We start from the raw sequence: 22051 nt of genomic DNA, 5'->3' as shown, positions 1-22051 counted from the left end.
ATAGCGTCTCTCCAGTGAGCCATGTTTCCGTGAAGCAAAGAACGTTACAGGCTCTGATGTCCCTCTGGAAAGCTACCCTTGCTCGGATTTCATCAACCTTGTTGTCAAGAGACTGGACAATGGCGAGAAGAATGCTAGGGAGTGGTGCACGATGTGCCGTCTTCGGATTTTGACCAGAAGACCGCTTCGTTTCCCCCTTTTACGAAGTTGTTTTTTTGGGTCACCGGCTGGGATCCATTCCGTTGTCCTGGGTGAAAGGCTTCGCGAAGGTCATATTCTTGGTCGTACTGATGGTGAGTTGACGCTGCTCTTATGTTCAGTAGTTCTTCTCGACTGTATGTAATGAAACCTAAGATGACCTGGGGTACCAATGTAAGAAATAACACGTAAAAAAAACAAAAAAAACTGCATAGTATCCTAGGAACGCGAAGCGAGGCGGCCATCTCTGTCGGCGCCAGATTCACAGTTACCCACACCCTTGACAATTGTCATATAATCATAAATACGGGTTTAAAAAAAATCTGTATAAATAGCCTCAAAAATATATGTGAACACACCATGAATGTCTCAATTTTTATTTTCTTGAAAAGCTGAGAGTGCTGTTATATGATACAATATCAGTACTTGTTGCATTTACAACTTGTCTGTTCTATCATCTACTGAATTCAACCGGTGTATGGCTGTGGATTGACTGCATTGTTTGAAAGGAATGTTGGCATATGCAAGGGACAATCAGCAACGTTCTGTACATTACCTTGGAAATAACAGATTATGCAGCTGGACGAGAGTAATGTGCAGAACGGAGGCATTTGTCCCGCTTATATACCACAGTTGCTCTTCCCACATCCTCTCATGTAAAACAGCAAGCACTGTCATCTGAAGTATCATTTCACTAAAATGGTAGCAAGGCATGAGACACTCCTGGTAGGGCCTGCTTTGATACCATTAGTGGTTGTGTTAACTGAATCATTTAGCAGAGAGGGTAACCGAGATGTCTGGAGCATTCCCTTCCTCTGTCTTCCCTTCCCTCTCTCATCTCATCCCTGTATCTCCCTCCTAAACGCATGATTGTCTATGAGGGAGCAGAGTAGCTCATCCGTGAGAAATTAACTTTGAGAGATACTCCCTGAGCTGCAATTTACGTTGTGTAGAGATACAGCAAGCCACATCACAAACACACAGCTACAGAGACAGACTGAGAGAGAAAGCGAGGTCTGTCTGCCTGCATAGATTTACAAACAAGGAGCATTCAGTGAAAGAGCAAAAGAGTGGGAAGAGAAGAAAAGGTGAACAGAGAAAATGAGAGAGGGGGAAAAGAGAGAGAGAGAAAGAAAGAGAGGGGGGAGTGAAACATGAGCCTTTGTCAGTCTTGAAAACAAGCAACCCACTGGGCACACACTGGTTGAATCAACATTGTTTCCACGTCATATCAATGAAATCACGTTGAACCATCTTGGAATAGCCGTTAAATTGACGTCTGTGTGCAGTGGGAAGAAGAAATCAAATATTTTCCTGCTCATATCCTCCCATACTTTCAGCTTACATTGAATTATTAATTGAGCTGCTGAAGTGAGCAGTTATTTTCAGCTTCAGCAGCTGTACAAACTATTCCCCAAAAGTCCTTATACAATATACAATACATAATTATATCTACATCCATCCATCCACTCATCCATCCATAAAATATGATTTATATAACCTCTCTCTCCCTCTCCACCTTTTTTATCTCCCTCCCTCCCATAGGTTGGGTGTGGAGGATAAAACCCTGGAGCGCTCTCTGGCCAGGGTGGGCTGTGAGGTACACTGTTTTGACCCTAGCCTAAAGCAGGCCCACCTGCAGGAGTCAGACATGTGGCTCCATCGTCTCTCCGTAGACTGGAGGGATCCCAACCCAGCCATCCCCGCCCAGAGACAGCACGGCAACACCAAGAAACTGGCCACCATCCTCAACGATTTTGGACACAGACAGGTCAGGGGGCACATAGATAGGAGAAGGGTGTAAACGGTGAGGTGTGAATGAAGTGACAAATGGGCAAATGTGTCCTGAATCAAATATAAGGAATAAATCATACATGGGCTTATATTGTGAGAGTAATGGTACTATACATAATACAGTGACAACTTACTCCACAAACCAACGTCCTACACAGTGCCCAATATGCAGTACCTGTCGTTTATGGCATACCCATGACCAATACAAACAATACATGCAAAAGACACCATAAAAACAAACCAGATATCCTTATCTTCCTCACTTCGGCCGAAAAAGGCCACACGAAAATGCATATTTTCTCTCCCTGTGAGCTGGAAGAATTCACTTCATTACCACATAAAGCTGCAGGTTGACTGCAGCAGCAGTTCCTCTCTACACCTACTTATCATTCATTCCTCCAGTGTCTCCTCTTGCCCTGGAGGGCAGAAAACTCAGAGGAAGATAGATTCTCAGCCGGGTTGGGCCTCTGTCTCCCTCCAGCAGGGGGTATTTTCTATTTTTTTCATCCACCAAGCAAGGAGTTTTTGTATGGAGGTCAATGAAAGTGTCGAATTTTGTCAACAAAAAACTGAATGGCTTATTTGCCCACGTGAGGTTTATTTTATATAATGTAAGTGTTGTAATGTTTACATTGTTGAGAAAAAAACACTTTATATCGGAGTTGTCTCGAGATGGCTATGAATATTCATGGTATGAGGCTCGTAAGCATAGCATCTCTCTCCATTGAATACATGCGTTTGACGTCAACAACCCTGATTGAATATTCAAAAAAAGGAATACAACAATGAGATGTATCCACCAATCCAAAGACAGGATAGGCGGGAGCTAGACAGCCCGATGTGCCGCTTTGTGGATAATGACTCCCATTGTTAGGGTGGAGAGACATGTATCTTGTCAGTATATCCATAATCTTTGCTTATAGTTATGGCTTTCCTCCTTTAAATATTATCATTCAAACTATTAACTCACTGGAGTCCACCAGAGGGGGAGCTCTGTGTTCTGCCTTATCAGATATGGATCTGCATACAAGGTCAATGACATCCACACACAAACACACACACTCATGCACGCTTGCAAACACGCACCCATATGTTCACTTGCACACACACGTGGCCCTGCACACAACAGCACATCATTGGTTTTCTATCGCTCATTTGCACTTCATGTCAATGATATCATGTCACCGTGTGGGACTGTGGGTCAATTAACCTTGTCGGGAGTGCGCGCCCTGATTCTAGTTTGTGAGCTAGGCAGGCTACTGCCTGGGAAGGTCTCCCACTCAGAAGTACGAGATGGGGAGGGATGCGGGGTAGGTTGACCTCAGGGTCTCCCCACTGGAAGTCTGAGGTAGGGGGAGCGGGAGAATCTATCAAATAGCGCACCTCTAACTTCGTACAGTACTAATGCAATTAGTACAATCAGTCACACTACGAAATGCTACCAAATAAACCACAATTCATTCATAATACTGTGAATATATAGTTTCACAGACATATTGTTGCATTTTTTGGTTGACAGTGTTGGGGGATGGGTAGTGAAGTCTTGACTCTTGGTTGACAGTGTAGTGGGATGGGTAGTGTAGTCTTGACTCTTGGTTGACAGTGTTGGGGGATGGGTAATGCATTGATGCTGGAGTGCCTATTTGTCTTTGTTACTTCTTTTTGATATTTATGAGTCTTATTTTTGTATATATTTTTTATAGTTTTTAATGTTATGATTATTTATTTGTGTTGTTCCAAATGTCTGAATAAAAATTACAGTTAGTGCAGAAGGGGAGGTTCGCCCAGGAAGCCATACAAGCTAGAACCGCCACCGTTAATTAGTACACATTTTTTACCAGGCTCATGAGCAGAATGCCTGGAAGCCACGCACGGGTGCCTAGCATTAGCGAGTCCATGCTTAGAGGCATCAGCCATTAATTCCTTTTTCTGGAGCGTGTGTGCATGTGTTTGAGATAAGGACAGACCCGATCCCTGTACCTGCTTTAGATGCAAAGCGACACACACGTCTCCATAATGGGCTTTTAACGTGAGTACACAGCATGCTTAAGGAACAACTGTCTGCCTTCTCCCTGACTTTTTTCTTTCTTCCAGCTTTGCGTCAGAAGAACAGCACAAGGAACTGATGAGTCGTTTCTAAAGATCAAAATATGCATTCATTTGTGTTCTTTATCGTTGATTACACAGCTCATAAATGAGTCATATGCCACTCTGGTCAGCATCAGAGCCTGTCTCCATGGGGATTAACACCACTTCAACAGTCCTTCAGATCTCATGCAAATTGATTTGCTTTCACCTAATTAAGTAATAATGCCAGAGAAGCCGGTGTAGACAGAATAACAACAGTAGCTGCATTTGTTTAAGCTGTTTTCTAGTGACATTTAACAATGAACTAATGAGGCAATGTCGCTTGGCATAGAAAATGTCCTCTCTCGTTAGGAAACTGTTGTCCAGAGGAGCTATCCAACAACACAGCTAACAAAATAACTTATAACAAACTAGCTGCACTTCGTTTCATTTGACCTTTTTCAATTTACATTTCTTTGTGCAGTTGAAGTCGGAAGTTTACATACACCTTAGCCAAATACATTTAAAGTCCGTTTTTCACAATTCCTGACATTTAATCCTAGTAAAAATTCCGTGTTTTAGGTCAGTTAGGATCATCACTTTATTTTAAGAATGTGAAATGTCAGAATAATAGTAGAGAGAGTGATTTTTTCAGCTTTTATTTCTTTCATCACATTCCCAGTGGGTCAGAAGTTTACATACACTCAATTAGTATTTGGTAACATTGCCTTTAAATTGTTAAACTTGGGTCAAACCTTTCACGTAGCCTTCCACAAACTTCCCACAATAAGTTGGGTGAATTTTGGCCCCTTCCTCCTGACAGAGCTGGTGTAATTGAGTCAGGTTTGTAGGTCTCCTTTGCTTGCACACACTTTTTCAGTTCTGCCCACAAATTTTCTATAGGATTGAGGTCAGGGCTTTGTGATGGCCACTCCAATACCTTGATTGTTTTGTCCTCAAGCCATTTTGCCACAACTTTGGAAGTATGCTTGGGGTCATTGTCCATTTGGAAGACCAGATGTCTTGAGATGTTGCTTCAATATATCCATATAATTTTTCCTCCTCATGATGCCATCCATTTTGTGAAGTGCACCAGTCCCTCCTGCAGCAAAGCACCCCCACAACATGATGCTGCCACCCCCGTGCTTCACGGTTGGGATGGTGTTTTTCGGCGTGCAAGCCTCCCCCTTTTTCCTCCAAACATAACGATGGTCATTATGGCCAGTTCTATTTTTGTTTAATAAGACCAGAGGACACTTCTCCAGAAAGTACGATCTTTGTACCCATGTGCTACAAACTGTAGTCTGGCTTTTTTATGGCATTTTTGGAGCAGTGGCTTCTTCCTTGCTGAGCGACCTTTCAGGTTATGTCGATATATAGCACTCGTTATACTGTGTGTTTCCTCCAGTATCTTCACAATGTCCTTTGCTGTTGTTCTGGGATTGATTTGCACTTTTCGCACCAAAGTACGTTCTAGGAGACAGAACGCGTCTCCTTCCTGAGCAGTATGATGGCTGTGTGGTTCCATGGTGTTTATACTTGCGTACTCCCATTGTGTTTATACTTGCGTACTATTGACTCAAATTATGTCAATTAGCCTATCAGAAGCTTCTAGAAATTTTCTAGAATTTCCCAAGCTGTTTAAAGGCACAGTCAACTTAGTGTATGTAAACTTCTGACCCACTGGAATTGTGATACAGTGAATTATAAGTGAAATAATCTGTCTGTAAACAATTGTTGGAAAAATGACTTGTGTCATGCACAAAGTAGATGTCCTAACCGACTTGCCAAAACTATAGTTTGTTAACAAGAAATTTGTGGAGTGGTTGAAAAACGTGTTTTAATGACTCCAACCTAAATGTATGTAAACTTCCGACTTCAACTGTAGGTATTCCTCTTGTCCAGATGGGATAGGGCAGTGTAATGGTGATTGCATCGTCTTTGGATCTATTGGGGCGGTAAGCAAATTGGAGTGGGTCTAGTGTGACAGATAGGGTGGAGGTGATATGATCCTTGACTAGTCTCTCAAAGCACTTCATGATGACAGAAGTGAGTGCTACGGGGTGATTAGTCATTTGGTTCAGTTACTTTTGCTTTCTTGGGAACAGGAACAATGGTGGCCATCTTGAAGCATGTGGGGACAGCAGACTGGGATAGGGAGAGATTGAATATGTCCGTAAACACTCCAGCCAGCTGGTCCGAGCATACTCTATGGACGCGGCTAGGGATGCCATCTGGGCAGGCAGCCTTGCGAGGGTTTTACTCTGCCTATCCGACTTGTCAAAACTATTGTTAGTTAACAAGACATTTGTGGAGTGATTGAAAAACAAGTCTTAATGAATCCAACCTAAGTGTATGTAAACTTCCAACTTCAACTGTATATATCCATAAAAATGATGCCAGCTGATTCATGATTTTGACTGGCTGAGAAACGCTGCCTGCCTCTCTCTCGTCCCGATCCCTACACGTTCATTACTATGGGACAGTTGGAGATCGAATTTGAATATTAAAACAATGTTGCAAATGTCGCAGACAGACATTAAGGTTTTTACAAATCTCCTCTGTTGAAAACTAAATGTTTGTCTAAAAGAAATGTGAGATAATGTCGAGATGCTTTTTATAGTGAAGATCAAGTTTATAACTTCCCTGCCTGAGCTGATGAGACCGTGGATTGCGGTGTCAGATGGAACAGAGTAAATAGGCATTTTAACATCAGATTTAGAAGGTGGTAACTTGTGGATTAGACACCGGCTAGAATGCGCTTTTAACCCATCAGCATTCAGGATTAGTCCCACCCGTTGTATAATAGTCAATAGAACAACAAACAGAGACATTGTGACAACCAGGTCACTTCCTAATGTCTCATCCACACTGTCACTAAAGGGACACAGCAGGCAACATGGCTTCCATTGTATCTCCTCCAAAGCACAGGCCTTTCCTCACCTGGTTAGTTAGTTATCATGCAGTTGTTGGGGACCAGTTGTGGACCAGTCAGTTGTGACCAGCGGTGGGGAACAATTTGGGACCAGTAACTCCAGGGAGGTTTGGAAACAGAACAGTTCCTGTACCAGTTACTGAGGGACGCTCTGAGCGGCTGAACAGAACCTCTCTCTCTCCTTCCTGGTCCCATTGATGTTTAATTATACGTCTGCTCATTAAGATAGTCTCTGGAGACGCCTGTTTCAGACGTTTCTCCCCGCACCTCACGTCCACTAATTAACGAACACAAAATACTTCCGTCTCTTTTTTGATACAATCAAAAAAATCACGCAGGCCAAACTTGTTATCTTGTGTTAGTCACCCCAACGGCTTTAAACCATTCTACCAACAAATATTTGCATCCCTAATCTGAAAGCAGCTTTATGGACAGACATTTTGATCAACAATTACTCATCGTCACGGAGACATAGTCCCCCCTGGCTGGGGGTGAACACAAACTGTGACTGCTGCTGTTTAATGACTTGAGGGGCTTTCATTTCAGCGGAAGGCCGACTCAACTTGAATATTCTCTGCAGTTAGGGAAAAGGCACCACCATACCTCAGGCTCAGAGTAGGTGATAGCCATTTTTGCCCCCTATACTGTTCTGCAACTTCAGAACAGTATCTTCTGACAAGATAACAGGATAAAACAATTGTTTACATAGCTTCTAGCCTTGCTTGTCAGGCTTTATAGCAATGCTATAGACCTATATTGTTAAAGGCACACAGGTAGGAACAAGACAAGGCGACTGATGACCTTGGGAGAAGGCAAACTCAGGCAGAGCCTCTCTGAAGGACTAAATAACAGCTCCTTCCATCTCACACTCCCATCGGCACCACTGAACCTCAGTAGACCACAATTTAGGCCAAATCACCAAGCACACACACCCTCCCCAAATCCATCAGTTATTGCCCTTCTTCCAATCCTCCCTGTCAAAGTAGTTCCTGTCCACATGTCTCCATTCCTCTCTCACTCTGACACACACACACACTCCTCCCAGCTCCAGGCACGGGACGTTTAGTGCCTCTAATTCTGCACAGCGGAGCAGTCGGAGAACTCTTCAGAGCTATGCCACCATATGGAGATGTTCACGCAAAACTGGCATCTTTCCAGGGCTTGCAACTCCCCATATACAGGGGAAGCGAAGAGCAGATGTACTGCTGGCGGTGTGGGTTTAGGGACTTTGAGAGGGATATGTGTGTGTGAAGTCCTTAGGTTTTGCCTGGTATGCCAGGTGATGGTACAACAGGGAGAAGACAGCTGTCAAATAGAATGAAGTTATTGAAAGTAGGGCTACTCAGTAGTACACACCCTGAGAAAAGCATCTCTTGTGTAGAACCATTATAGGGTTTGTAACACCTTCATATGGCCTTTTTTCTTGTTGGGATCGACGAAATGTCCCCAAATGTTCCTTGTTTTACTATCCTTGTGAGGTCTTCTTTCCCGACAAGGATAGTAAAAACCAAAAACACACACATCATGTCGCAGGGAAGGGGGGTCGTGGGTCATAGCATCTCTGTTGGTTAGGGCAGTTCTCATTGTATGAAGTGTCTGATCAGTTAAGAAATATTTATTTGCCTTGGGGAGGGATGGTATCTAATGGGAGACCCAGAGACAGAGTGAGCAATATGTCAGAGAGCCAGCCAGGTTCAGTTGTTACTTTTACTGTAGCCCTTAGAATAAGTGTTGTTCTGTTGAGACAGGTCAGAAACTCATCACGTACACTGTAACATTAGTGTGCTGAAAGACAGATCAGAGAGATATGATTGGTGTGTGGAGAGTTTGGGTCAACTATTTGACAAATATCACCGGCAGCATTGCAAGTTGCCAATGTTGATGTCACCAGTGCCATGTTGGCAATCGGCCAATGAGGGGTTAGTAAAGTACATGGGGGAAGGAGGAGAGAATGAATTGGTTAAATAAAATGTCAAAAGCAAAGATATGAAAGCGCTTTCACTAATTAGGCTTTTAAAAAGTATGGGTCAAGGAGGTAACCTGACATCAAAAACATTCCAACACATTTAAATGGCAGCCCAATGCCTAATAGCTGTGCATTGAAAGTAGGCCATGCATATGATGACTCAGTAAGACTATATCTTGAGGCCCTTGTTAAAATGAATGCATTTTCCTCCCCATCTCATCTTATAGCACATAAATCCCCCCACACCCCCTCATATTCTCTTCGTCCTCAACTCAACTTCTTCAACCTCTCAATCTTTGCACCAACTTCCCCTCACCTCCATCAAGAGTACTTTTCCACTCTCTCCATGTTATCTCTAACTACTGATTGCTAGATATCATCATGATGGACTTTTTCTCTCTGGGATCTCAATTGCACCCTGCTCGTGTACTCTCTCATCTCCTTATCAAAACCTGTGGAACATCCAGGTGCACAATATGCGTGTCTATTGTTAGATTAACTAAGATGAAGATCAGATCAAATTCGATGACTAATTTATGCAGATATCCAGGTAATTCCAAAGGGTTCACATACTTTTCTTGCCGCCGTATATAAACCCTGTATTGCTGATGCTACAGTATGTATTGGCCATTGAAAGGCTTTGAAGCCACCGGCCGGCTATATTGGCTCTCCCCAGTAGGAGCAGTCCTCCATAGACGGGTTACCAGCAAAACCTACGCGTGCACAACTATGGGACAAAACAGAAGGGGCTGCCTTCAATTGTTGAGAACATCTAAAATATATTTAGTCTCCAAATGTTTATTGAAAACATAAATACATTAGCACAATGAGCACTTGTTGTCTATCAAATGCACGATTACAGTTGTTGGTTAGCTAGTGAAGTTTTGCCATATAGACATGACATGAGTCAAAATACCTCACAAGACATATCATTAACAAGATACAACGAGCTGAAACGAGCCACCTGCGATTCCCCACACGGCAGCTTCTTGTCATTATTGCTAGCTATCTGACTGTCCATAATCATAACGCCACACGGCCTTCTGACCAGTGGTGTGAAGTACTTAAGTAAAAATACTTAAAATTAATACTTAAGTCGTTTTGGGGGGGGGGTATCTGTAGTTTACTTTGCTATTTATATTTTGGACAACTTTTAGTTTTTATTTCATTCCATTCCTAAAGAAAATAGTGTACTTTTCCATCAATACATTTTCCCTGACACTCAAACGTACCCATTACATTTCGAATGCTTAGCAGGACAGGAAAATGGTCCAAGTCACACACTTATCAACATCCCTAGTCACCTCTACTGACTCTGATCTGGCAAACTCAGTAATGACAAATGCTTCATTTGTAAAATGATGTGTGAGTGTTGGAATGTGCCCCAGGCAACAACAAAAAAAAAACACATTGTGCCGTCTGGTTTGCTTAATATAAGGAATTTTAAATGATTAATATTTTTACTTTTAATACTTAAATACATTTTAGCAATTACATTTACTATTGATAAGTATATTTAAAACCAAATACTTTTAGACTTTTATTCGATTAGTATTTTACTGGGTGACTAACTTTTACTTGAGTAGCACCACTGATCTGGATGGGTAGACTTCCTGATGCGAGTTATCCTATTGGCAACATAAACATAGAATCTTTTGGTGACATTGTGGATGTAACCGAGAACTATCTTACTGTCTGTGTAGAACTTGGCTGCATGTATATCAATGTCAATTTCGTCTTTGATCAGTTCATACATCTCAACAGCTAGCAAAGCCGCACATAGTTCTAGGCGTGGGATAGTGTGGGCTGGACGAGGGGCCAATTTTGATTTCCCCATGACAAATCCAACATGGCATTGACCTTCCGAGTCAATAACTCTCAGGTAGGCTACCGCTCCTATGGCTACTGTAGAGGCATCCGAGAAGATGTGTAGCTCTCTTCTTTGAGCGGTAGACAAGGAGACTGGGATGTAGGTCCGCTGAATATTCATATGTTCCAACTCCATCAAAGATTCCTTCCACATTTTCCATTCCTCTTCTTTTTCTGTGGGAAGAGGGGCATCCCACTCACTCTGATCAGAAGAGAGTTCTCTGATTAAGGCTTTACCTTGCATTGTTATTGGAGCCACGAACCCAAGGGGGTCATAAAGACTATTCACTGTGGACAGGATGCCTCTCCGTGTAAAAGGCTTCTCATTGTGGGACACCTGGAATGAGAAGCTGTCTGTTTCCAGGTTCCAGGAAAGTCCCAGACTCCGTTGAAAGGGGAGAGGATCCACTCCTAGGTCCAGATCTTTTAAGTCTTTCGCACGGTCCTCCATAGGGAAGGCTTCCATAACTGTTTTGCTATTGGATGCAATCTTGTGTAGTTTCATGTTGGACTCCGCCAACATTGCTTGTGTTTTTCTTAGAATGTTGACAGCTTCTTCTATAGTAGCTACTGATGTCAGACCATCATCGACGTAGAAGTTCCTCACTACATATTGCTTGGGTTCTGACCCATGTTCCTTCTCACCCTGTAGCGCTGCTTGTCTCATGCAGTAGATGGCTACGGCTGGTGAAGGGCTGTTCCCAAATACATGCACTTTCATCCTGTACTCAGTTATGTTTCTATCTGGGTTGTTGTCTTCATACCAGAGAAACCTTAAGTAATCTCTGTGATCCTCACGTACGCCAAAACAGTAAAACATTTGTTGCACATCTGCTGTTAGTGCAATGCAATCCTTGCGGAAACGCATTAGGACACCCAAGAGTGTGTTGTTTAAGTCTGGACCACTGAGCAGAACATTGTTAAGTGACACGCCTTGACACTTAGCACTGGAGTCAAATACTACTCGTATTTGTTCAGGCTTTTGTGGATGGTAAACACCAAATATGGGCAGATACCAACGTTCTTTGTCTCCCTCTAGTGGCTGTTAAGGTTCGGCTTGGTCGTTATCCAGCATCTTTTGCATGAAGTCAATAAAATGACGCTTCATGTCAGGCTTTTTGTCTAAAGTCCTGCGAAGTGATGTGAGACGGTTCATGGCCTGCTCCCTGTTATTAGGAAGGCGACGTCTAGTGGGGCGAAAGGGTAATGGAGCCACCCAGTTGTTTCCATCATCCTGGAAAACCTGTTTGTCCATAATGTCCAAGAAGGCTTTATCCTCCACTGATGGTGCTGGTTTATCGTCGTCTTGTGTTTTGTCGAACACGGAACATCCCAGGCTGTCTGTGTTCACAGTTGTGCTTGGATCTCTCGAGTGCACTGTAGAGGGAAAGATGTGTTTCTGAGCTATGCTGTTGTAGTTCTCTTTCACCTGGATGATGTCAGGGCAAGGGCTCAGATAGGATGTGCGACCATTTTGAAGTATGTTTGTCCTGAACGCGTTAACATTGGCTGGTCGGTGAGCCGTTCCCAGACAGACCTCACCCAGAATGACCCACCCGAGGTCGAGTCGCTGTGCATAAGGAGTGTCGTGGGGCCCATTCATTTGCTCTCGTACCTTGTGTACCCTTAAGATGTCTCGTCCTAAGAGCAGGAGGATGGGAGCGTCTGGGTCCACAGCTGGAATTCTGTCCATAACTGGTTGCAGATGGGGATAATGATACGCAATGTCGGGGGAGGGAATCTCCATCCTATCGTCTGGCATCATATCACACTCTATCAGAGTAGGGAGAGTGAGCTGCATGTGTCCATCTATAGACTCCACCATAAAGTTGACGGCTCTCCTGCCTGAAGTCTCTGTTACCCCAGAACACGTCTTCATGGTGTATGGAGCAGAGTTGTCATTGATGTTGAAGAGACTGAAAAACTCTGTCTTGGCCAGAGATTTGTTACTCTGTTCATCAAGCACAATATACATTTTGACAGCTTTCTCTCTTTTCCCAGCCGGATAAGCTTTGACTAGGCATATTTTTGAACATGATCTTGGATTGACTGCCTCACCACAGATCTCTGTACACTTTGAGGTGACAGATAGAAGAGCATCGTCACCTTGCTCCCCGCCATGCTCTGTCTCTGCTGGAGCGGTGTCTGTATTTGTAGGGGCTGGGCCTGGATGCAGAGCAGCAAGATGCCTGTCGCTGTCGCACTCAGAGCACTTGATTGAAACCTTACAGTCTTTAGCTCTGTGCTGAGTTGACCCACAACATCGGAAACAAATGCCATTGTCTTTGAGATATGATTTGCGCTCATCTAGAGTTTTGTATCTAAACCCACAACACTTTTTAAGAGGATGAGGCTTGTTATGTATTGGGCAGTGACGGTCAGGGTTTTCAACCTTTGTCTTACTGGGTTTGGTTTGGTGGTCTGAGGCCTCAGATGACACATCTGTCTTGTATACAGTCACAGGTGTCTTGCTGCTGTACCTGGCAGGTTTCTCACTTTTCATGGACACCTGGTTATTTGAGGTGTAGAGGGTGAAGCTGGGGTCATTTCTAATTTTCGCCTGGTTCCTGATGAATCTCGAGAAGAACGAGAATGGTGGGAATGCTACCCGATAGTCCTCCTTATATTTGGATCCCTGTGCTATCCATTTTTCTTGTAAACTGAATGGAAGTTTCTCTACAATAGGGTTTACCCCCCGAGATGTGTCCAGATAAGCGAGGCCTGGAAGGTACCCTTCTACTTTAGCACACTCCAGTTTGAGAAGAATGTCACCTAGTTCTCTTAGTTTGTGATTGTCTTGTTAGCCAGTTTTGGAAAATCATCAATTTTCTTCAACAGTGCATTCTCGATCACTTCGGGTGTACCATAGCACTCTTCTAGGCGTTGCCAGACCATGTTAAGCCCTGCTGTTGCGTTGAAAATATGGACAGATCTAATTCTGTTTGCTTGCTCAGACGACTCTGCCCCTAGCCACTTGGTAATTAGATCTAACTCTTGCTAACCCTGGCTGATAAATTCAAGTCTCTGGTCGCATTGAGAAAGTATGCTTTCCATGCCCAATAATTTTCAGGGCGATCATCAAACTTCAGGAGTCCGGAACTCACCATCTCACATCGTAAGAGGTACTTGGTGAGGTCTGGTGCCACTTGTGACTCAGGGAAGTTGTGTGTGTGTGACTGGAAGTGGGCTTGCTTTCCATTTCCACCATGCTGCTGTTCATTTCTTTTGAACGGAGAGTCTCTGCTCATGTTCTGTTGTTTGCTACTTTCTGGATTATGGCATGTAGCTGGGTCAACACTAAGCTCTTGTTTCTCCACTTCAAATGGAAGTTCAGCAAAGTAGGGCCTAGCATGTTGTTGCACATACTCACATGTACGTTGGACTGGACTTAAGGGCTGTGTCCCTGTGTCTAGTTCTTTGCGAAGCTCTCTGCGTTCTGATCCTACAACTTCTTCAAAGGCTGCAGCTTCAGCCAACGCAGCAGCAGCTGCTCTCTCAACTTGGAGAACATATAAACTTGCCTCGAGGTCAGCTTTTTGCTTCAACAAGCTGGCCTCTATTTCTGCCTTTTGTTTCATCACAGAAGCTTCCTTCTCAGCATAAGAGACTTGTGCGCGTGCTGCGTCCGCCTTGGCGCGTGCTTTGATGGCTGCAGAACTCGCCGTTGAGGATCTGCTTGACTGTTTTGATGACCTTGATCTTGTAGATTGAGACTTGGTCCCAATGTGCTGAAGAGGCTCTTCCATCTCTCTCTGTTGAACACCTGGCTCTGGTTGTTGCATCGTAGATTGCTGGTCTTCCCTAGGATAAGAGGCTTTGTTGGGTGATGAACGTAGAAACAAAACCACCGTGTGCAGTTATTCTTGTGCTTGAGCCCGCTGTGATGATGTTTTTTCACTATTCTGTCCTTGAGTTGCGTTCCCATGCAAAACTAGACAGATAGCTAACAACTAAGTCTTCAATAAAACTCCCAAGGCGTGACTTTTCTTGAATGAATATATTGAAAACGTTTATGTTGTGAAACTGCAAAATACAGAAAAGAATATACTTTAGTATTCAATTCACACCGACATACTGTAGCTGTACATTAAACATTTGAAGTTGCATAAATACAAAGCACGCGCTAAGGTACCATGCATCTGGCATGATGCCAAACCATATTGCTAATTGTTAACCATATGGTAATTGGCTCCTTTCATTACTCTAATAATGTATAACCATCTATGTAGAATAACAAAGCATATTACACTAGAAACAGTAACAAAACTACAGTATTGTATATTTTACAATTAGTTTGCATGACGCATGAGCAAAGTAATACAGCTAACGACATACATTAAAGGCATTGCAATTTGTGAGTAAATGCAACCAACATTGATATGTAAGCAACTCTATCAATAACAAGATTATCATCATTAGCTAAATGCTTGAATCGAATTTACAAACAAATATTTTTCCAAGGCTGAAGCGTGACAAGAAATAACTACATTGAAAGACCTGCACCGTAGCGTTGTTTGTAGCTGTTTCTATGCTTGCAAAACAAATTCTGTACTTCCTGTTTGCGTGGTCTTTCTAAGTACCAGAAAGCGCGACTAGGGGGCAAATAACACCATTGAACACAATGAAAATCCAATTTAACCATTGTAATAAAATAATCTGTTTCCTTCTAACAGGATGGCAGCACAGTTTACATGTTGTCAACAATCTAATGCAACCCTGTCTGTTTTGCCCCATATTTGGGCACAAGTCGGTTTTGATGCTAAACAACCAACCTGTCAATAGGAATGAATGGAATTCTACAGTATTTCACTTAAATGTTTCAAAGTTACATGCATTAAAGTAATTTTGTTGTGGTGGGGACAGTACCATTATTAATATGTTTAGCACACATAATATAATTTAAAGGTATGCAATAAGGTGTCTGTAATATAAAAAATGTGGAAAAAACAAATACATTTCTATAACTTCCAAAACATTTTTACAATGGTAGGGTAGTGCCAAGATGGAGGCGCAGTGGCTTCAAAACACAGCCCCCCCCCCTCCCATCGACATCTAGTGTAAATAAACAATTGACACAAGGAGTATGCAATTCAAATCTTCCCCCTCTTTTCCCCGCTCTCTGCTCCAGGTGGATGTTCTGAAGGTAGACATGGAGAGTGCGGAGTGGAAGATTCTGGAGAACCTGGTTCTAGAAGGGGTTCTGAGCTCAGTGGGTCAGTTACTACTAGAAGTCCACCTCCACTGGGCAGGGTTTGAGGTGGATGGGGACGACCCATCCGTGGTGCGCTATTGGTTCAGCCTGCTGAAGGAGCTGGAGCGAGCTCACTTCCGCCTCTTCCGTTACCACAACGACCCAGCCAAACCCCGCCTTTTCCTGCACAGGAACTTTCTGAACTCCAGCAGTGCCTATACACTGGGCTGGGTCAACAATGAGTGGAGGCCTTGAGAGCACTGACTGACAGGCCTCTGGCCAATGAGAAGGGGAGACTGTGAAATGTAGTCCAGCTACGATGGGAAAGGAGTCGTCAATCCCATGGGATGTTTGCCTTTGGATTTTTACAGTGAGCTCCAAAAGTATTGGGACAGTACTGTTTTGGCTCTTGTAATATGTCAGCCGGCAATTTTGATTTGAAAAGATACAATGACTGAGCTTAAAGTGCAGACTGTAAGATTTAATTTGAGGTGTAATTCACTTGTGTATTAAAGTAGTAAAAGTTAGCGGTAATAGAGGTATGATATTTGTGCTTCTGTAACTTTCTCACTCATCATTAGTCACGATTCATTCAGGACTATCCATAATCATGGTGGCATCCACATTAATATAGAAGTGTTAGGAAACATATTCTTAATTACAATAAAAGTACTTCAAAATGACACCATATATTACTTACCATGAATTTTTATTGGGTATAAAATAATCTTAAACACAACCAAAACAAACAGCAAATGCATCCAACACGTTTGTAAAGTCACAAGCTTGATGTAACCATTGCATGCTAGGAATGTGGTGTCAATAACTAAACTTGAAATATATTTATTTGATTTTTTTTCTCCCCAATTGGTAGTTACAGTCTTATCCCATCGCTGCAACTCCCGTACGGACTCAGAAGGGGCGTGCATCTCAAAACCCCACCAAGCTGCACTGCTTCTTGACACAATGCTCGCTTAACCCGGGAAGCCAGCCGCACCAATGTGTCGATGGAAACAATGTACACCTGGTGACCATGTCAGCAAGCATTGCACCTGGTCCGCCACAGGAGTCGCTAGGCCAACCAAACACTCCCCTAACCCGCACGATGCTGGGTAAATTGTGCGCCGCCTCATTGGTTTCCTGGTTGCTGCTGGCTGAGACACTGCCTAGGATCAAACCAGGATCTGTAGTGAAGCAGCTCGCACTGCGACGCAGTGTCTTAGACCGCCGCAGAACTCGGGGGAGGGGCTCAAATACTAAACTTTAAACTACTATTATTAACATATAAGTGGATTTGTCCCAAAACTATTGGTCCCTTAAAATGGAGGGAGTATATACAAAAAGTGCTGTAATTTCTAAACGGTTCACATGTGATATGGATGAAAATACCCTCAAACGTACAGTGGGGCAAAAAAGTATTTAGTCAGCCACCAATTGTGTAAGTTTTCCCACTTAAAAAGACGAGAGGCCTGTAATTTTCATCATTAGGTACACTTCAATTATGACAGACAAAATGAGGGGAAAAAAATCCTGAAAATCACATGGTTGGATTTTTAATGAATTGATTTACAAATTATGGTGGAAAATAAGTATTAGGTCACCTACAAACAAGCAAGATTTCTGGCTCTCACAGACCTGTAACTTCTTCTTTAAGAGGCTCCTCTGTCCTCCACTCGTTACCTGTATTAATGGCACCTGTTTGAACTTGTTATCAGTATAAAAGACACCTGTCCGCAACCTCAAACAGTCACACTCCAAACTCCACTATGGCCAAGACCAAAGAGCTGTTAAAAGGGCACCAGAAACAAAATTGTAGACCTGCACCAGGCTGGGAAGACTGAATCTGCAATAGGTAAGCAGCTTGGTTTGAAGAAATCAACTGTGGGAGCAATTATTAGGAAATGGAAGACATACAAGACCACTGATAATCTCCCTCGATCTGGGGCTCCAAGCAAGATCTCACCCCGTGGGGTCAAAATGATCACAAGAACAGTGAGCAAAAATCCCAGAACCACAAGGGGGGGACATAGAAAATGACCTGCAGAGAGCTGGGACCAAAGTAACAAAGTATACCATCAGTAACACATTACGCCGCCAGGGACTCAAATCTTGCAGTTCCAGACGTATCCCCCTGCTTAAGCCAGTACATGTCCAGGCCCATCTGAAGTTTGCTTGAGAGCATTTGGATGAGCCAGAAGAAGATTGGGAGAATGTCATATGGTCAGATGAAACCAAAATATAACTTTTTGGTAAAAACTCAACTCGTCGTGTTTGGAGGCCAAAAAATGCTGAGTTGCATCCAAAGGACGCCATACCTACTGTGAAGCATGGGGGTTGAAACATCATGCTTTGGGGCTGTTTTTCTGCAAAGGGACCAGGACAACTGATCTGTGTAAAGGAAAGAATGAATGGGGCCATGTATCATGAGATTTTGAGTGAAAACCTCCTTCCATCAGCAAGGGCATTGAAGATGAAACGTGGCTGGGTCTTTCAGCATGACAATTATCCCAAACACACTGCCCGGGCAACGAAAGAGTTGCTTCGTAAGAAGAATTAAGGTCCTGGAGTGGTCTAGCCAGTCTCCAGATCTCAACCGCATAGAAAATCTTTGGAGGGAGTTGAAAGATCTGCATGGAGTAATGGGCCAAAATACCAGCAACAGTGTGTGAAAACCTTGTGAAGCCTTACAGAAAACGTTTGACCTCTTGTCATTGCCAACAAAAGGTATATAACAAAGTATTGATATAAAATGTTGTTATTGACCAAATACTTATTTTCCACCATAATTCGCAAATAAATTCATTAAAAATCCTGCAATGTGATTTTCTGGATTTTTTTTCTAATTTTGTCTGTCATAGTTGAAGTGTACCTATGATGAACATTACAGGCCTCTCTAATCTTTTTAAGTGGGAGAACTTGCACAATTTGTGGCTGACTAAATACTTTTTTGCCCCACTGTATGTCACTGTCCCAATACTTTTACGGAGGTTTATGGAAAGCTCCTATCATTTCAACAATGTTGAATCACCACTCCCTGTTCCCTTCCCTGATATGACCTTAGACATTGTGAGGTTATTGCCTCGTGGCCTTGAGGTCCGTCCATCGGTCAGAGCTGCTTCAAAGTGGCTGTGTTCTGTCTGGCTGGAGGTCATGGCCTTATCTGGGCTTGGACCTGAGCCAACCCGTCCCGAACAGAGACCGAGATATCCACTCTCTCCTGGAGAATTCTCCTCAAAGGCACAAGCAAGACCACAGCTCAAACTATACCGAAGAAAAATATAAATGCAACACTTTTTTTTTTTTACTGTGTTACAGAAGTAAACCAGTCAATTGAAATAAATATATTAGGCCCTAATCTATGGATTTCACATGACTGGGCAGGGGTGCAGCCATGGGTGGGCATAGGACCACCCACTTGGGAGCCAGGCCCAGCCAATCAGAATGAGTTTTTCCCCACAAAAGGGCTTTATTCGACAGAAAAACTCCTCAGCAGATTCCTCAGGTGAAGCCGAATGTTTAGGTCATGGGCTGGCGTGGCCACACTAGGTCTGCGGTTACGCCGCCGGTTGGACATACTGCCAAAATCTCGAAAACGACATTGGAGGCGTATGGTTGTGAAATTAACATTCAACTCTCTGGCAACAGCTCGGGTGGACATTCCTGTAGTCTGCATGCCAATTGCTCCCTCAAAACTTGAGACATCTGTGGAAATGTGCTGTGTGACAAACCAGCACATTTTAGAGTGGGCTTTTACTGTCCCCAGCACAAGGTACACCTGTGGAATGAGCATGCTCTTTAATCAGCTTCTTTATATGCCACACTTACCACGTGGATGGATTATCTTGGCAAATGAAAAATGCTCACTAACAGGGATGTAAACAAAATTAAGCACAACATTTGAGAGAAATAAGCTTTTTGAGCATATGGGAAATTTCTGCTCTTTTATATCAGCTCAAGGATAGTGTGTTTATATTTTTGTTCATTACAATAGCCTCAAATTGTTGTCAGGATCTTCTGCAGAAAAGGATAAATGAAGCAGGGGGCATTGCTGTCAGACAGGCTGAGCACACCTCATTTAGCCCAGAGATTAGGAAACAGCAGAGGGAACACCCCCCTATCCACATCGATGGAACAGTAGTGGAGAGGGTAGCAAGTTTTAGGTTCCTCGGCATACACATCACAGACAAACTGAATTGGTCCACTCACACAGACAGCATCGTGAAGAAGGCGCAGCAGCGCCTCTTCAACCTCAGGAGGCTGAAGAAATGCGGCTTGTCACCAAAAGCACTCACAAACTTCTACAGAAGCACAATCGAGAGCATCCTGGCGGGCTGTATCACCGCCTGGTACGGCAACTGCTCCGCCCACAACCGTAAGGCTCTCCAGAGGGTAGTGAGGTCTGCACAACGCATCACCAGGGCAAACTACCTGCCCTCCAGGACACCACCACCCGATGTCACAGGAAGGCCATAAAGATCATCAAGGACAACAACCACCCGAGCCACTGCCTGTTCACCCCGCTATCATCCAGAAGGCGAGGTCAGTACAGGTGCATCAAAGCTGGGACCGAGAGACTGAAAAACAGCTTCTATCTCAAGGCCATCACTTTTAAACAGCCACCACTAACATTGAGTGGCTGCTGCCAACACACTGACAATGACTCAACTCCAGCCACTTTAATAATGGGAATTGATGGGAAATTATGTAAATATATCACTAGCCACTTTAAACAATGCTACCTTATATAATGTTACATACCCTACATTATTCATCTCATATGCATACGTATATACTGTACTCTATATCATCGACTGCATCCTTATGTAATACATGTATCACTAGCCACTTTAACTATGCCACTTTGTTTACATACTCATCTCATATGTATATACTGTACTCGATACCATCTACTGTATCTTGCCTATGCTGCTCCGTACCATCACTCATTCATATATCTTTATGTACATATTCTTTATCCCCTTACACTGTGTATAAGACAGTAGTTTTGGAATTGTTAGTTAGATTACTTGTTGGTTATTACTGCATTGTCGGAACTAGAAGCACAAGCATTTCGCTACACTCGCATTAACATCTGCTAACAATGTGTATGTGACAAATAAAATTTGATTTGATTTAGCATCTGTAGGAGGCAGAGAAGGAGACTATGCCACCTGAAGAGAGACAGACCGTCTTCGCAGAGACTGACCCTGCCTGGGTTACAACAGACTGGCACTGTATCTAGGTTACAGGTGGAGGGAACTCAAGAACGTGAAGAATCACCTCACTCAAGTCTTATGTCAGTCAATACACATGACACGATACATGACACAGTGTTTGAAAAGACTACAAGGTATGTCAACTTGTAGTGAGACTGGAGTTTGACCAAGCAAATATTGAATCTGGATTATTCTACAGGCAATCCCAAAGATGATGAAATCTGTGCGCGTGTATGTATTTTACCTGAACTGCAGCTTTAAAATTAGCAGTTTCTTAAGGGAACGGTACGGAGTCGCTCCCTCCTTAGAATTGAAATAATAGAACATTTCAATCCAGATGCCACAACGACTCCTGCTGTTTTCCCCAATCACTCTCTGCAGCTGTACAACTACTTTGTCAACAAATATGACAAAATGGTAGACAAGGTTCAGGCTGACATATTACAAATGAAAATGAAAACATTCTGAAAAATGAATTACCCCTCATCTTTTGATGTGGTTATAAAGACACGAGGAAATAGCAACTTGGCAACACTTGTCTTTTCAGGGAGGGGTTTGTGTGGATTTAATGGTGAGAAGGGAACTGTCACTAAACAGAGAGGATCCTAATAAACTTCATGGAAAATTTGACCTTCAAAGCCAAATGACAGAAATATGAAAACAACTTAACCAAGGACAAGTGCTTTCTTGACAGGCAAAATGTTAATCTAAATTCAAAAATATATATTTTAGAGTATTGTGTGGATGATCCTGATATCACTGATTAAAAATGAAAATAAAAAGGATGAACCCTCTAAATACAACTAATACACTGT

General features: G+C 43.0%; 1 protein-coding gene across 1 annotated transcript in view; it reads left to right on the top strand.

The window, feature by feature from the left end:
- The window catches only part of LOC118398371 (probable methyltransferase-like protein 24), a 93318-nt gene extending 75775 nt beyond the window's left edge, over positions 1 to 17543 (top strand). The window contains exons 4-5 of the mRNA XM_035793639.2: positions 1744 to 1969; positions 15958 to 17543. Coding sequence (XP_035649532.1) covers positions 1744 to 1969; positions 15958 to 16275 — 544 coding nt within the window. The 3' untranslated portion in view covers positions 16276 to 17543. The remainder of the gene's footprint in view (positions 1 to 1743; positions 1970 to 15957) is intronic.
- The last annotated feature ends 4508 nt before the right edge of the window (positions 17544 to 22051 follow it).

The sequence above is a fragment of the Oncorhynchus keta genome, chromosome 19, assembly GCF_023373465.1.
Source record: "Oncorhynchus keta strain PuntledgeMale-10-30-2019 chromosome 19, Oket_V2, whole genome shotgun sequence".
NCBI lineage: Eukaryota > Metazoa > Chordata > Actinopteri > Salmoniformes > Salmonidae > Oncorhynchus > Oncorhynchus keta.
The sequence above is the reverse complement of the archived record's forward strand: the minus strand, read 5'-3'. Positions and strand labels throughout refer to the sequence as shown.